Genomic DNA, 17,105 nt, shown 5'->3' with positions numbered 1-17,105 from the left:
AGATTTCCCTTCATTAAAACAAAAGGGCCAAGTCGGACCCCTGAAAAGCATCCTAATAGCATTATCCCTCCTCCTCTAGTCTTTATAGTTTACACCTACCGCTTGGTACTAATCTCCTGGCATTCACCAAACCCAGAGTCATTCGTGAGAACACCAGACAGAGAAATTTGATAGGTCATTCCCAAGAACACATTTCCACTGCTGCAGAGTCCAGTGGTGGTGTGCTTTACATCACCTGGCATTGAGTCTGGAGATGTAATGCTTGCATACTGTTGTTTAGCCATGAAAACCAATGCCAGAAAGCTCCTTGTACACAGTTGTTGTTCTGATGTTATGGCCAGTGGAGATTTGGAACTTTGCAGTTATTGAGCCAGCAGAGCATTGGGGACTTTTATACACCATGCGCCTCAGCCTTTGGTGCCCCTGCTCTCTAACTTTACGTGGTCTGTCACTTTGTCCCTGCATGCTTGGTTCCTTAATGCATTCATTTTTCAACAATACCACTCAAAGCTAATGGTGAAATATCTAAGATGAACGAAATTTCATGTTGTGATGGTGGCATCCTATTACAGTAAATGCTGGAATGCTGGAATTTAGTAAGTTCTCAAACCCATTCTCTAACAAATGTTTTATAAGAAGCAGACTACATGGCCGGGTGCTGGATTTTATACTCCTGTGGAGAAGGAACTGAATGAAACCCCTGAATACAATGATTAAGAGTGTTGTCCAAATATCTTTGTTTATATAGAGTAAGTAGACCAGGGACTAAGTGGTACCTCCATCTTCTATGGACATTCAAGCGAACAACTGGTCCCTAATGACTTCCACTACATCAACCTTTGTATTTATTCCTATCAAGTGCACTCCAATTCCATACTATCAGAAAGGAGACTAGACCTGGTGAGCCCAACCAAACCCTTCTTCCATTGCACCCCCTTGGAACTTCACTACTGCACACACTATCTTATGGTGTAGGCATTATAGTAGAGATGAGCGAGTAGTGAAATATTCGAGATTCGATATTCGTTTCGAGTAGAGCCTCAATATTCAACTACTCGAATATCGAATACCATTATAGTCTATGGGAAAAAATGCTCGTTTCAGGGGAAACCACTATTTGACTAAAGGAGAGTCACCAAGTCCATGAGTAGCAGAACCCCCCTCCCCAACAGAATATCAGCGCAACTGCAATCGCTGGACAGTTAAGCACACAGACCCCATAGCATTTGTGCGGGCAGTGCGCTGCAAGCACACAGAGCCCATTATATGCTATGGGATCCGTGTGCTTAACTGTCCAACACTTGCAGTTGCGCTGATATTCCATTTGGGGGGGGGGGGGGGGTTTGTCCTCCTGTGGACTCCTTCCGGACGGGAGGCAAGCGCTAATGTGAAACAGCCCTTACTCGTCCTGCAGAACCAGCAATGATTGGCTGAATGCTATACACTGTATAGCATTCTGCCAATCAACGCTGGTTCTGAATCTAATCTATACTGCAAATAGCTAGTAGTATTCGATCGAGTAGGAGTATTTCGAATACCGTAGTATTTGATAGAATACCTACTCGATCGAATACTACTCGCTCATCTTTACATTATAGATATTCATAAAGCTCTAGTCACTAAACATGGCCAAAAAAGTGCCCTCATGGCTTCTGCAGGTCAGTGTAAGAACTCCCCTAAAAGTTACAAATGAGAAAAAAGTTGTGTAAAAAAGTGTCAGGATTTTAGCACAGTGTGAAAATAAATGGCAGATTTTTTACAAAGGAGGCTAATTTGGTGTTAAAGCTGATCAATAAATTGAAGCCACATTTCATAAATGTTGGCCATAGTTTTTGTATTTGATTTAGTATTATTATGCTTAAATGCTGCCAGGATTTACAGTATAGGGAACGCCTGCCAATACTGCTTTCTCCAGTCACATGGATATTCTAGTCAATGTTTATACACTGTCAGTTGTGTTTACCAGGGTAGACAGGACAGGTTTTCTCAATGGGCCTATCAGGATTGAAAGAGATTTTTTACTTGGAAATATTAAATGATATACAGTAACTGCAAACTATATATCCCTGAGCTAAGTATATATCCCTCTTATCCTATGCTTTTTCTTACATATAGTTTACATTTATAACATCGGAAGAAGCTATTTAAATATGTAGTGTCTACTTTAATCAGTATACCCCCACATGTTATGTTATAGTTCTTCTAAGATTTGTCACTAGTGTTTTGTTTGTGTTTGCACTTGCATTTGTAACAATTTATGATCTTGGCTTCGTCAAACTTTGTTTTTTTTGTGCAGCACACTTGAAACAACTTTCGATAGCACAGTAACAACTGAAGTAAGTGGGAGAAGTATGCCAAGTTTGACAGGTCGATCCTCGGCAGTGACATGGAGACTAGGACAGGCTAGCCCAAGGCTTCAAGCAGGTGATGCCCCCTCTTTTGTTGGTGCTTATCCCAGAAGTAATACTGGACGCTTCATCCACACAGACCCATCACGCTTTATGTATACTACGCCTCTTCGGCGTGCTGCTGTTTCACGCCTTGGAAATCTATCACAAGTTGACATCTGCGAGAAGGGAAACCATGACCTTGACATGTCTTCAGATGTGGATGTAGGAGGCTATATGAGCGATGGTGACATTCTTGGAAAGAGCCTGAGATCAGATGATATTAACAGCGGGTGAGTAAATTGTTTAGATTCTGGAAGATGGTTTCTCATTAATAATTATTTGTTGTATAGTCAAATACTGAACAAATATGTATATTCTGATGTATCTCTTACTGTTAAATAGGTGTGGACATTTACAGGTATTGTAAATATAAGATTTCATGTATTTTACATACATACAATTTCGTGTACAGAATGTATCAATTATGTAGATCAGTAGATAAAAAGGTAGAAATCCTATTAATATTATAAATGTGAAAGTTTGTGGGTTTGTGAGTTTGGATGTTCGGATGTTTGTTCCTCAATCACGGAAAAACCGCTCCACCGATTTGGCTGAAATTTTCCACAAACATAGTTAATACACCCGATTGCGCAATAGGCTACTTTTTATCACAATAGCGCACATACGTTTGTGCCAGGACCCCCACAAAACCCAAACTCACACCACCATCTCTGCAATCTCACACACTTTGGACCATAGCAAGCCACAAAATTCATATTGCCCTCTTCAGCCTCGCCCCTAACCCCACACAATCTCATATACATATACTTTACCACTTTGCCCCTCACCTTACCGATACTCCAGGAGGCTCTCTTTAACGCTCTGGAGCAGCCATGTTTGCTGACCCCCACCGCTCTGACAATCCGCGACACCGCCCACCCATGTCAATACCCCTAGGCGGTCTAATAAATGCAAAAAAAAAAGTTTACAAAAAGTAAAAAAAATATAAAAAAAATAAATAAAAAGGATTAAAAATTCAAATCACCCCCCTTTCCCTAGAACACATATAAAAGTAGTTAAATACTGTGAAACACATACATGTTAGGTATCCCCACGTCCGAAATCGCCCGCTCTACAAAGATATACAAATATTTTTCCTGTTCGGTAAACGCCGTAGCGGGAAAAATGGTCAAAAGTGCCAAACCGCCATTTTTTCACTGTTTTGATTCTGATAAAAAATTGAATAAAAAGTGATCAAAGCAATAACATTTCCCGAAAATGGTAGATATACAAAGTACACCCGGTCCCGCAAAAAAAGACGCCCTATACATCCCCGTACACACATGTATAAAAAAGTTACGGCTGTCAGAATATGGCGACTTTTCAAAAAATTATTTTTTAACACAGTTTGGGATTTTTTTAAGGGGTCAAAATGTAAATAAAACCATATAAATTTGGTATCCCTGGAACCGTACCAAAACACAGAATACAGGGGATATGTCATTTTGGTTGCACAGTGAACGCCGTAAAACCAAAGCCCGTAAGAAAGTCGCAGAACTGCATTTTTTCTTCAAATGCACCCCATTCAGAATTTTTTCTCTGCTTCCCAGTACATTATATAGAATAAATAATGGTGGCATCATGAGGAAAAATTTGTCCCAGGAAAAATTAAGACCTCATATGGCTCTGGGAGCGGAGAAATAAAAAAGTTATGGGGTTTAGAAGGAGGGGAGTCAAAAACGAAAATCAAAAAATGCCATCGGCGGGAAAGGGTTAACTTAAAATACTTCTGTCCCAAAGTCACTATGTAAAGTTTCTCACAACACCGTATATATAGCAGCTCAAATACAAAGTAACTTCAACACAAAAGTCTCACGTATTCTCTGAATTACAGCAACAAGATACAAAGTTACATTTCATATCCCATCCCTTATACACACTACGAAAACCTTACCCGCGCCTGTATATACCCACTCCTACAATCACCGCAGACGAAGTCGCGGGTACCAGCTAGTATGTACATACTTCCAACCAAAAATGGAGAAATTTTCTCTCCTCTAGGCTTAGAGGATGTCCCATTGTCACGGTCACTGACCTAGGAGTAAAATGTGAGAGTCTTCAGTAGTTAATGGCTAACTAATAATGATGACAGATTACAACGTTTCAAAGCTCTCGGCTTCTTCTTCAGGTATATCTAAAAACAATTTCTGAAGGATGCATATTTACGTACAGAGGGAGACTCAGGAATAGAATTCTAGGAGGGAGGGTAGAAGAAAGTTATTGGTATATACTGCAAAAAGACAGCCGTCGGAATTTCATTTTTCTAGACCTCCCTCTCCTGTGCTATAGACAGCCACCAAATCTCAGGAATATGGTGATTAGCAGTTCACTGTCACCTCCAACTAACACGGAAACATTTCCATGCGGACAGAAAAGGTGCAAAACCTGCCCTCACATACTGACCACTGACAGGATAGAGATACAAAACTCTAACAGGGAATATAAAATCCCAGGTACGTTCACCTGTAACACACCTAATGTAGTGTATTTAATAATGTGCACCAAATGTTGCACTGAAAATTTGTATGTTTGAGAGATGGGCCAAAAGCTTAGAATGTGGATGATCTCACACCGTCATACAATTAGAGAACAAAGAATGGACCTTTCCATGTTAAAATATTTCAGCAATGAAGATCATAATATCACCAATGACATGAACATTTTAGTTTTAAGAGGGAATTTTAAATCAAGGAAAGAGAGATGGATTTATGAGTACAAATGCATGACCTTGTTTGACACTATCCAGAAAGGGATGAATCTGTCACATGGGTTCATGGCATCCTACAGAAATCACTGAACTGAGAAAACCATAAGACATTCTCTGAAATGATAAGAACATTGCAAACTGATGAACTGTTTATTTGCATATACCAATAACTTTCTTCTACCCTCCCTCCTAGAATTCTATTCCTTAGTGTCCCTCTGTACATAAATATGCATCCTTCAGAAATTGTTTTTAGATATACCTGAAGAAGAAGCCGAGAGCTTCGAAACATTGTAATCTGTCCTCATTATTAGTTAGCCATTAAAAAAGGTATCAACTACTGAAAACTCTCAAGTTTTTTGTTTTTTATATTTCCTACCCCCTGGCTAACACGGTACACAAACAAACATTTTCCTTAATCTTTTACAGACACATAATATAGTGGTAGATTTACCAGTACTTTCTTTTAGACAGTGCAAACTCCTTTATGTTTACATGGAGGATTTTGATCAGGCAGAAAAAAGCTGCCTCAGGAATTTAAAAGCTGATTTTGATGTGTTTTCTGAAAATCTGCTTCATAGAAACATTCCAAAATCAGCATTCCCATTCTTTTCAATGGGAATTCCCAACAGCAGTTCAACATCAACGAAGATTCTGCCCTTATTCTGCCTCCCATTCTTTTCCATGGGAGGCAGAGATTGAAGCTGGACAGTGAGAACAACAAGCGTCCTTCTCGATCTTCCCATGGATTCCGCAGCTGATTCAGTTTTGAGCCTATGGCTACAATCTCCCGAATGATTATACCCATTTGTCTGAGCCTAATCCACAGTGGAAAGCCATGGGGAGGTGGAACATGAAAAGGAATCTGAAGAGGATGATGGTGTCACTTTCCTCTTCATCTTCCACCATCTGAACTAAGCCTTAGACTACACAATCTCAAACTGTATTAAATTTATCAAAGTATTTACCCTGATAATGCTGCAGATTGGGCGCATGTATGTCGTTGCATAACCCGAGCCTAAATGTTATTTCTTACGAACCACGTAATGTACAGAATGCCATAGAAACAATTATACTGGAACCTTGAAATTGGACTTTTTCCAAAGAAGAAACCCTAATAAATGCTAGTTAATGCTACTGACTATGAAAATAGAAGTAAAAGATATTCACCGAGTAAAGAAAAACATTGCTGATGTCAATGGCTTCTTTCAAACGAAGACTCCTGGCATGATGCTTAGTTAATCTCCCTTGACTGTAATGTTTCCCTGGACACCACAATAAATGCCTCTTATTTATACATTTTTCTGGCATTACTGCATATTTTTTTTAGACATTTTTGACAAGTGTTTAGAGTGGTAAAGGGGAATTATCATACTTTATATGCTCATCCTCTTTCATTTGCCGTTCCACATTGGCCCTCATTCTGGTTTTAATTCCTCCACATATTTATATTATCATTTAATTAAAACAATTTTCAGGCTGCTTTAATGTGATAAACACAGAGGATTTGGCTTCCAAATACTGTGCCTCAATTCCATTCTGGATTATTCTGGTAGTTTTGTAGTGCAATAACTGATTTAGAAAGAATTAAGTTCTTATACAACTGTAAAAAAGACAATTAAAGAAACACTGCATGCTGGTAGTAAATTGTAAAAGAATATATTACGTGCACTGTAAGGGCTAGTTCACACGGGGGAATTTGGCAGCGGATTTTGAGGCGGAATCTGCCTCAAAATCCGCTTCCAAAAATGGCTCCCATTGACTTCAATGGGAGCCGCTCACTTCTTTTATCCACTACCTAGTAGCGGAAAAAAGAAGCGAGCTGCCCTATCTTGCCGCAGATTCCACGCTGAATCAACCGCGGCGTGAGGCTCCGGTCCATTCATTTGGGCCTAATCCGTAGCAGAATGCCGCAACGGGATGCCAGTGCACTGCGGAATGTGAGGAGTTCATTTAACTTAGTGTGAACTAGCTGAAGTCAGTGTGTGTGTACAAAAACCAAACTGGCAACGTAGGATCATAGTTAGGGCGGGTTCACAGCTGCGCCCTGTCTCCACTTTGTGGGTTTCCATCTTCTACCAACAGGAGATGGAAACCCAGCAGTCAGTGTCCGCACATGATTGTCTTCTGGTCTCCATGGCAAAACCCATTTGTTTTTAGTCGGAAATGCAGGACTTTCTGTCCGGTTAAAAAAAACTATGTCGCCGCGGAGAGGCAGAAGACGCTCACAGGCGCTAACGGGCGAACACTTTGTTTGAATACTGATGGCCGGTTTCCATCTCCTTTCCAGTTTCTCAGGCAGAAACCTGAAAGCGGAGACCGGGCGCTTGTGTGAACCCACCCTTAACAGTAAGAAATTCGAGAGACCCATCAGGAGATTGGAGCTGGGGTTGGCTAGGATTGTATACATGGAGCATGTGTCAGCTAAAAGTCAAGGCAGTAGAAAAACCAGTTCAATCCATCCTGGACTGTAGCATGGGTTCCATATATTGAGATTAAAGTCATTGGCACTTTAAAAATGTTATTCTCTTTTGATTCTCTAACTGCATACCAAAGGATTCAGGTTCCCAAAAAGCATTTCCTTACATTAATGGGTTTTTCCTCCTATTTGCATTGAAGAGGCTGGGACATAACAAAATGAGCAGTATTGTACGTCACAGTAGAAATAACAGAAAATAAATACTCTGCAGCATAGTAACCTGAACCCATGAAAATCAATTATTAGCCAATCTCAAGTGTGATTTTCTGCTGTGTTTTCTCCAAGTTGTTAGTCACTCCTGGTGACCTTGATTATTATGACTTTCTTGTTTTTTTGTTTTTTTTTTCTTTAAAGCTAAATATAGTGCGTTTTGTCTTTGCATTAGGTATTTAACGGATGGTGGACTAAACTTATACACCAGAAGTCTTAATCGGATACCTGATCTTACAACATCTCGTGATGTCATTCATAGAGGGGTGCATGATATTGCTGTTGATGCAGACAGGTAAGAAATGAGAAGTTGTGCAAATATGTATTTGTATCCAGGTACAAGAAAATGGAAAAAAGAAATATGTGCAGGATCTTGCTGGGCAGTTTATTCTATGACTGTATAAATCTATATACAGTACCAAGTCAAGCCTTGGTGTCTTATCCATTTTTCTGCTGCTAGTAGTCACATTATGTCTGCAGCACATTTTATATTTGTGTTTAAGGCTGTGGTCTTGTACAATTAGGATCAGTCTGCCCCTTCCTTTATCCATTGTAACTAGTTTAGTTTGTTTACATATCATTCTGCCATGGGTAACTGTGCAATAGCAAACAAATAGCTGAGAAAAGCCCAAGTGACCATCATATAGGAGAACCAGGAACACTGGACTGCAAATACATGAATACATGACAGGAAAAGAGCAATGTATGAGCACAGTTAATAAAACTGCTTGCTGTCTGTGAGTAATATCCCAACTGTACCGTCATTACTTTGATTAAGGTTTTCCTGATGACAGACTCCCTTTAAAAGCAATTATATATATATATATATATATATATATATATATATATATATACACACACACACACACACACACTAGCAGGAGGACCTGGCTTCACATGGGTATATTTCATTTTTTGTTTGTGTGGTGGCCCCAAAGGAATTGCCCAGTTTTGCACTGGTGTATTTTGTATGGCGTTTGTGTGTGTGTCCATGACCGTCATGTGATCATCATGTGTATCTCAGTTTGGATATCAGTGAAAAGCCTGTGATTGATTGTTATGGATACCTGGAGTAAAGCTGTGTGTATGTGACCTTGTGTAACAGTGTTATCCACAGCGCCCTGCCTATTTAAATCTGACATACAGCAGTGAAGAAAATGGCTGGGTTTCTATGGAAACCTGAAGTAAAGCTCTGTGTGGTAATGTGTGCAAAAACATGTATCTAATCCTCTGGCGTGTGGTATTATTTGCAGAGGAGCATATCTAATACTCGAGCATGTGGTACTATGTGCAGAGCCACATATCTAATCCTCTGGCATGTGATATTGTGTGCTGAGGAGAATATCTAATCCTCCGGCATGTGGTACTGTGTGCAGAGGCACGTATCTAATCCTCCATGTGGTACTGTGTGCAGAGGCACGTATCTAATCCTCCATGTGGTACTGTGTGCAGAGGCATGTATTTAATCGCGCATATCTAATGGAGTGACCGCGTGTATGGCAGTTGGAATATGAGTGAAAGACTTGCAGGTTTGTATTGGCTAATGGGGGTCATTGTTTTGGGAATACTGTATCTCTGGAACAGTATGTCCGAGAAAGTTGAGGCCGTGCCTTAAACCTTCCTGGACACCTGATGTATCTGTGTGCCAAATTTGGTGAAAATCGATCGAGTTGTTGGTGATGCATAATTAACAGACAGGCAGAAACAGACAGACAGAAACTCATTTTTATATATATAAGAGGAACATATTTTTTAATTAGAACCTAGTAAGTATATAAATTCTTCTCTGGCATGCATACTTGTCGTAAAGAGAAAATAATAATTCAAGATTCAGTTCTTGGCTTAAGAAAATATGAGATAGACCAATAATATTTTATGTTGGGTAATTCTTACCTAAAATATAATGGCACAAGGTTTTATATGTATGTTCATGTCATGTTAGGATTGTGATGGAAGCATGGTAGTGCCCTGTGAAATCTTATTACGTGATTTTCTCAGTGTTTGCTCTGTCGTATAAAGAACAAATAACATACATTTACTGTAGTTATTTCTGAGATGGTTCAGTTCCTGGTGGAAAAGCATATTGGGGGGGGGGGAATTAATCATCTAGCTATCATAGATTTGAGGTTCTGACACATTGAGGGCAGGAGATGTACCAAATTGAATAAGAAGCATAAGTCCGCCCTCAAGTGCTATAGAGGTAAAGACTGCCATAGAAACACAAGTCTCCCCCCCCCAATTGTTCTATTTTACATTCCATTATTAGCTATAAAGTCATAGATTTATTAAATAATATAATAACTGATCAGTGATATTCAGTGTGTAGGAATCATTTCATTTCTACAGCAGTCACGCAAAGTCATTAATATTTCATATAAACTGTACTATTTCCTTCAGTTGTGCTGTCGCTGCAGTCTTATTCCTGGCTCGGCAGACTGTGCTGTATTTGCAATGGATTGCTTTATCTATCCAGTGGTTTCTTACTTATATGGGAAAATAAATAGGCATTTTATTGAACCTCCTGAAGCAGCTTTCGCAAAATATAGGGCAATGTTAAGGTGGTGGGAAGTTGGTGTTTGAGTTTTCATCTGTAACTGTGTGTGTGCAGCGGATTTTGGAGAGCACAGCTAGTGCAATGTGTATGGGATAGTTGTCATAGTTCCCTAAAATCTGCAAAGCTTTTCATCTACCACCAGACACTAAAATTACTAGCTCACTCAGCAAACACTCCCTCCCTGATGTGCATTGAAACTAAATAGGGAACATTTTCTAGGTGATGCTGTTCTAGCAGCAGGCGAGGCGCGTGTCATTGCTTTCCACTTCCACTACCCACCAATTCTTTAGGGTAGAGAGTGTTTCATCATATCCAGGGTAGATTCTGGATTTTATTGCTGCCTGAGGCATGCAGTTATGTAAGGCAGATATGTAAATGATTTCAGATGTAGTGACAAGAGGGCATAAAAGTGTTTCCTTCGCTGTCCTATAAAAATGCTCTCAGATGCTACATTTGGGTAGTGTACCCTTTGGTGACAGATCACAGTATGAGGCACTTTTGCCTGCCATCTAGACCGTACTGACTTACCTGTTAGGAGGTGTCAGCAGCAGTGGTTATGTGAAGGCTCGCACGTGCAGCGAACATATTCAGAATGGCCCAGAAAAACCACCAGTAGAGAGGATCACCTCTCTTGAACACCTTCATTACACACCCGTGTCTCTGTCCAGACCATTTCCATGCATTTGTGGCGTCACATTATGTGTCCTATCATTAACAGCCAGCCATTGATGCTTTCATCTTCAGCGGTGTTGTAAATGAACAATCTGATTGTTACAAACTGGAACCTTATTGTCTTTAGTAACTAATCCAGATTCTGTTTTGGATCCAACAGTAGTTGAGTTTGAGATGGAGGCCTCCCTTCGCTGTGGAGTGACACACTGCCCCGACTGCTGGTGTTGTGAGCTGGAGAGCCACACATTCATAGTAGTGATATGAGGGCCAATAACAGCTCAGCAATATGTGGCAGGGCTTCCATGGCTTTCAGCAGGATAATGACTGCCCACATGGAGAAAGAGTTTCCCAGGTTATGACACTTTCTTGGCCTGCCCAGTTGCTAGATTTACTGCCAGCAGTGACCAGCTGGGACCCCAAACTATGAGTGTTCAGGATCTAGTCCCGGAGCCTCCTTTCAGTTGTACAGTGTTCCTCAATAACCTTTTCTAAAATTGTACTCATTTACATTTATCATCAATACATTCACACAGAGAAAGTTTTATTATATTCCAACATCATCTTTTTGATGCATTTTGTTTTGTTAATGAGTGTATATGATGGAGTCAATTACCATTAATGTGATACACATTGAGTTATTGAATTCATAACCGCCATGTGCGTCATATTAATATTAAGTAACTCATCACTGCTCCAAGATGCTTTCTAATAATTGTACAGTGGGCAGAGGTCATGCAACATTTTTTCCGAAAGAGTAATATTTTGTGTACGGGAAGTGATAGGGAATTCTGCTTTAACTACTTCAGATAGTCCAGTGGCCATCCCTAATTGAGTTTTGGGCTTCTGACTGCAGCCCTCCATGTACCTGTAAATCTGTAGTGTGTTGCATGGTGACACAGGGGTAGCTGCATACAGTCCAAACTATTAATTACCATAATGATCACACTGTATATAATTGAGCGGTCATTGACAGCTGCATGTAGTTATTGGTATGCACCCTAAGCGATAAAGTACAGAATGAGACTATGTACGCTAGACAAACATTGGCACAAGTTCTTACAGTCTCCTGACTATTAAACAGGTATTGATGTAACTTTTGTTGCATATGTTCATATTAAGAGGCGTATATCCAATAGAAAGCTGTCACTCTTGGCCAGGAGAAGGATGGGTTATTATAGCTTGGCTGGTGAGAATACATCGCTTCCTTATACTGTGGTTGACTGAAAAAAACGATTTCTTTTGGACGGAAGAGCATAGTTAATTTGTTCAATCTGTTCTGAAGCTGAGATAGCATTCAGCCATTTATCATATAACCAGTAGCTTTGAAAGCAGTCGATCTCTTATTTTGAGGCCAATCAGTGAGTTTATACTTAGTTATCAGGTTCTGGTTGAAATAATGTTTACGTTTTTCTGGTTTATCATAAGATTTCTAGTTCATTTATTAATGCTTAAGTGATGAACCGATCGAATATATTCTGCCATTAGGTCCTTGAATAGAGAATGGCTTTCATGTCACAGGGCTGCTTCATATTTCTAGCTTTCTTTACAATCATTTCAATCCCATCATCATTAGAGACGAGTACGAGCCATTCATTCAGCTGTATTTATTGGGAACTTAAGCCGTAACAGGGAAAGAGCCAGACCACAATAAAGGATTTCCCAACAATCCAATCTAATGTTCATCTATATCTGGGCCTTTGCCCACACATGAATATTTGTGTTTGATGTGATGTCCAAAGTTTTAGTGGTTTGTTTTTTTTGTGAATATATATCTTAGATGACTAGGTTACGTACAATGTGTGTGGTGGTGATATGTTTGGATACAGTCCGTGTTTCATCTACAAAATCAAAAGGGGAATTTACAGTGGGATGGAGAAATAAACAAAGGTCGTTTTTAGGGAATAGTCTGAAACTATGTGACTTTTCCTTTTGAAAATATTTAAAGGATTACTAATGTAAACTACACAATGCTTTTACATAAATGACATGACCGTAATATCCAGAAATCTGAAAAATAGGGAGTTATACCTTTTCTAGAGTTACAGATGCATCTATATCTATCTATCTATCTATCTATCTATCTATCTATCTATCTATCTCTATATCTATCTGAAGTACCTACAATATTGGTCTTTCTACCTAGACAAGTTTTGAGTTTAAAAACACCAGTAACCTACTAGATCTAATAATAACATGGAGTAAGCTGTGAATGAAGCAGTTCAGTGCATGGGAGTCCATATAGCAAGTTATCTAGACACGATCTCTGTATCTGAAGAACAGCTGGCAAGATATTTGTTTCTTCTATCAACTAGCAAATGAGAGGAATAAATTGCGGGTGAACTTTTTATGTTCTGTACACAGATCCAAGATGTAAAATTTCTATGTACATCTGTACACTGTAGGAGCCAAGTAAATATTTATGAAAGCTCTGAGTATGTTATTTACATTGTATCTCTGTCCTCATGAAGTATATATACGAAGATGCAATGAAGTAGAATATGATGTTTGGCTGTACTTCAGGAATATTGTATGTATCATTTCTGAGTCTTCAAAGAAAGATAAATGATTATTGATAGGTTAAAAGCACTCCAGATAGACAGAAAAATACATATTAATATATTAATACAAAGTAATGGCAAAAGATAGAAACTGTGAATATGTTGTATTATTTACTTTATTGTGATCCTGATTTATACCAGCTGTCTGTATTATAGCCCAGGGATACATTCACAATTCCATTGGTAGTTATTGGAAATAGCAAATTGATTATTTAGATAAACGTCTATACTGTATTTAGACAGTTGTGTAGGCAGTAAATGGCTGATTCAACAACTGGGCTACGTAGATGACCTGTACTGTGCACGTGTGTGATATACAGACATGTGCACAGCTCTTTACCAGGTAGATGTCTGATTGCTGTGCTGTGACTATAATGAGCTGTGCACCTGTGTGTCCATCACATGACCATGGACTGTATATCACATGACCATGGACTGTATATCACATGAGCATAGAATGTATATCACATGACCACGGACTGATTTTTATCCAATGAGAGTAAGTAGAATACATGGCTGCAAGCAGAGACCTAGAAAGCTGTGGAATTGATGGAGGAAATATATTGGAAAATGTTAAAGCTTTTCATTGTATAAACTATAATACTTGTCTCTCAATAATAGTCTGAAAGTGGCCAACCCCTTAAAATGCAAACTTTACAATGTGTATTAATTTGATTTAGAGGTGTCTGGTCACCTCATGGAGTTGTATATAGTATACATGATTCCAGCTACACTGCATTGTATATCCCCTTTGGTCTGTCCACTGTGTTATAGGGGTGTTCTGGTAATGGTGATAATCTTCAACCCTGGAGGACCTGTCCGCTGATTAAACAATTCTGGAAATCTCTCTATCAACTAATACACCATGTTCTAGATCCTCCTATTCAATTTTCAGCTTCCATCCCAAGCTACAGACCGCAGGGGCTGTGTCCGGCGACATACAAATTATTGCAATTTATTGTTATGTCAGCACATATACTGTACATGTTGCAGCCAGATGGCAAACTTGCAGCTTTTGGAGATTGAGTTGGGTGAACAGGATCATGTTGTATGAAAAGATTAATGCCACAAAAGAACAGTGTGATAAAGTATGGGTTTTTTATGGTTTCATAATTCCTATGCCCCAGCCCTCGCTTACTGCTTATAACTGTAATATCTGAGTATAATTAAACATTATGTCCCCCATTTCCCTGTTCCCCCCAGAAGGTAGTGTACCTTGCTCTACTGTTCCCTTTCTAGTCAAATTTTCTTCTGTTGAGCACAATGTTATGTACCTTGACTTACCTGAGATGTTATTTGTACTCCTAGTTGAATTGTATCCCATTACTGCAAGATCGGATATGCCAGTTTCACACCATGTTGTTCCTTTTCTTTTTTTACCTTCACATAATAAATAGCTTTGAAACTAAAAGAAACTAGTCCTGAGAGGACTCATAGGAGAGAGAGTATGAGTCCTGCTTATCCAAAGTGATTGACAGCCTCCTGCGTATACATACACATTGTTCACATTGTTATTCTCTGTTTGTCCAGCATCTTGGAGACCTTAGGATATGTGACTTACTGGATAGAACATATTTATCAATGTAGGACAGAAATAGAGTTCTATCTATCTATCTATCTATCTATCTATCTATCTATCTATCTATCTATCTATCATCTACCCATCTATTTCTTTTAGTGTCACTTGAATTAGTGTCAGATTTTCTCCAAGAATGCTATTGATGAATCTGTCTCTAAATATTTAATGTTTATAACGATGACTAAATGCAGTGTCGGACTGGGGTGTCTAGGGCCCACCAGTGGAATTATTTCTAGGGGCCCACCATCAGGATCCCTGCAAACCAGCAATACCAAGACAGGGCGGTTGAAGGTAATAACATATCAGGAGCCATGCTGCTCTCCCGCCATACGATGTGCAACACTGCACTACCTAAACTTATTGCCACATACTGTATGGAAAGTGAACAGCGTGGCTCCTAGAAATGTTAGCATTACTTATAGCTGCGCTGTCCTGGAACAGCTGATCTGCAGAGGTCCAGGCTGTTGTGTCATCACAGATGTAATATTGATGGTCTATCCCAAGGACAGACCATCAATATTACAAAGATGGATAAACCCTTTAAAGATTTGTCCAGGAATTGGAGCGACCCATGTGCTGGGAGGGAGGTGTAAAATAAAAAATAAAAAGCACCTTCACCTGTTCCTGTTGCTCCGTTGTCCGCTGCCAGTGTCCATTCAGTCTCGCGCCGGTGCCTCCATGCTGGGAGTCCTGCACCTCATGGGACCACTGAAACCAATTAGGTCTCATTTCTGGAAATCCTGTATCTAACAGACACAGGCGGGGACAGCGGAGTGCTGGGGACAAAAGCTCAATGAAAAACACTGTGGAAAAAAATATATTGAGATTCACTGCAATTTTTTCCCACAATGTTTTTTTAGCTGCATCTCGCTGTTGTGCCTAATCCTTAAAGAAGACCTTTCACCATCTGGGGCACATGAGGTTTAATACACCGCTAGAAAGCCAAGAGTGCCCTGAATTCAGCGCACTATTGGCTTTCACGTTCTGTGCCGCTACCGTAGATCTTCATCGTCAGAAGTGCGTTATGACAGTCAGTCAGGAACGCCCTTCCTCACGGTAGCATCTATAGCGCTGTACTGTGAGAGGGGTCGTTGCTTACCAGCCAGCGATGACGCTGAGCGCCTATAGCGCTCTCACAGTACAGCACTATAGGCGCTGCTGTGAGGAAGGGCGTCCGGACTGACTGTCAGAAACGCCTTTCTGACAGTGAAGAGCTACGGACTGATAGCTCCTCACCTGGGGCACAGAATGGGAAAGCTGAAAGTACGCTGAAATCATCACACTGTCAGCTCTCTATCAGTGTATTAAACCGCACCTGCCCCAGGTGGTGAGAGCTCCTCTTTACCATCTCAACATACTGCACACCACACTATAAGGATAAGGCCTAACACAGCGTCCCACAGCAAAAAAAACGCTGCGGGAAAACCCCCGGCACCGACACATCTGTTTTTCCTGCATTGCTTTTTGCAGAACTCCACAGAGGTTTCCGTTTCCGTGCTCGTTTTGTACACGACACAGGACTGGGAGCAGAAAGCTTCATCCACTGTATAGTTGCCTGGCAGATTCACTGCAGCTCAGCTCCCACTGACTTCAATAAGTGCCGAGATGCAGAGAAGGTGCCGGCTGATATACAGTGGACAGAGCTTTCTGCTTCAGGCTCCGTATTGTGTACAGGACCGGTGCCAGAAGTGGCTCCATACAGCTGATCGGTCTGAGTGCTGGGTGTCGCCCCCTACAGATCAGGCATTTATAGCCTATTCTGACGATAAACCATAGAAAATTATGCCTGGACAAACCCTTTAATTTTCCCCCAAAATGACCCACACTTTAAAGAGGTTGTCCAGCAGAATTTTTTTTTTTTTGTTTATAATTAGTCCTGGAAGGTGAAAAACAAATTAC

At 40.1% G+C, this 17,105-nt stretch overlaps 1 protein-coding gene across 2 annotated transcripts in view; it reads left to right on the top strand.

The window, feature by feature from the left end:
• NAV3 (neuron navigator 3) overlaps positions 1-17,105 on the top strand; it is a 228,717-nt gene that overhangs the window by 136,785 nt on the left and 74,827 nt on the right. For both annotated transcript variants that reach the window (XM_075274311.1, XM_075274312.1), the window contains exons 11-12: positions 2,297-2,680; positions 8,019-8,138. In XM_075274311.1, coding sequence (XP_075130412.1) covers positions 2,297-2,680; positions 8,019-8,138 — 504 coding nt within the window. The remainder of the gene's footprint in view (positions 1-2,296; positions 2,681-8,018; positions 8,139-17,105) is intronic.

The sequence above is a fragment of the Leptodactylus fuscus genome, chromosome 5 (assembly GCF_031893055.1).
Source record: "Leptodactylus fuscus isolate aLepFus1 chromosome 5, aLepFus1.hap2, whole genome shotgun sequence".
Classification (NCBI taxonomy): Eukaryota; Metazoa; Chordata; class Amphibia; order Anura; family Leptodactylidae; genus Leptodactylus; species Leptodactylus fuscus.
The sequence above is the reverse complement of the archived record's forward strand: the minus strand, read 5'-3'. Positions and strand labels throughout refer to the sequence as shown.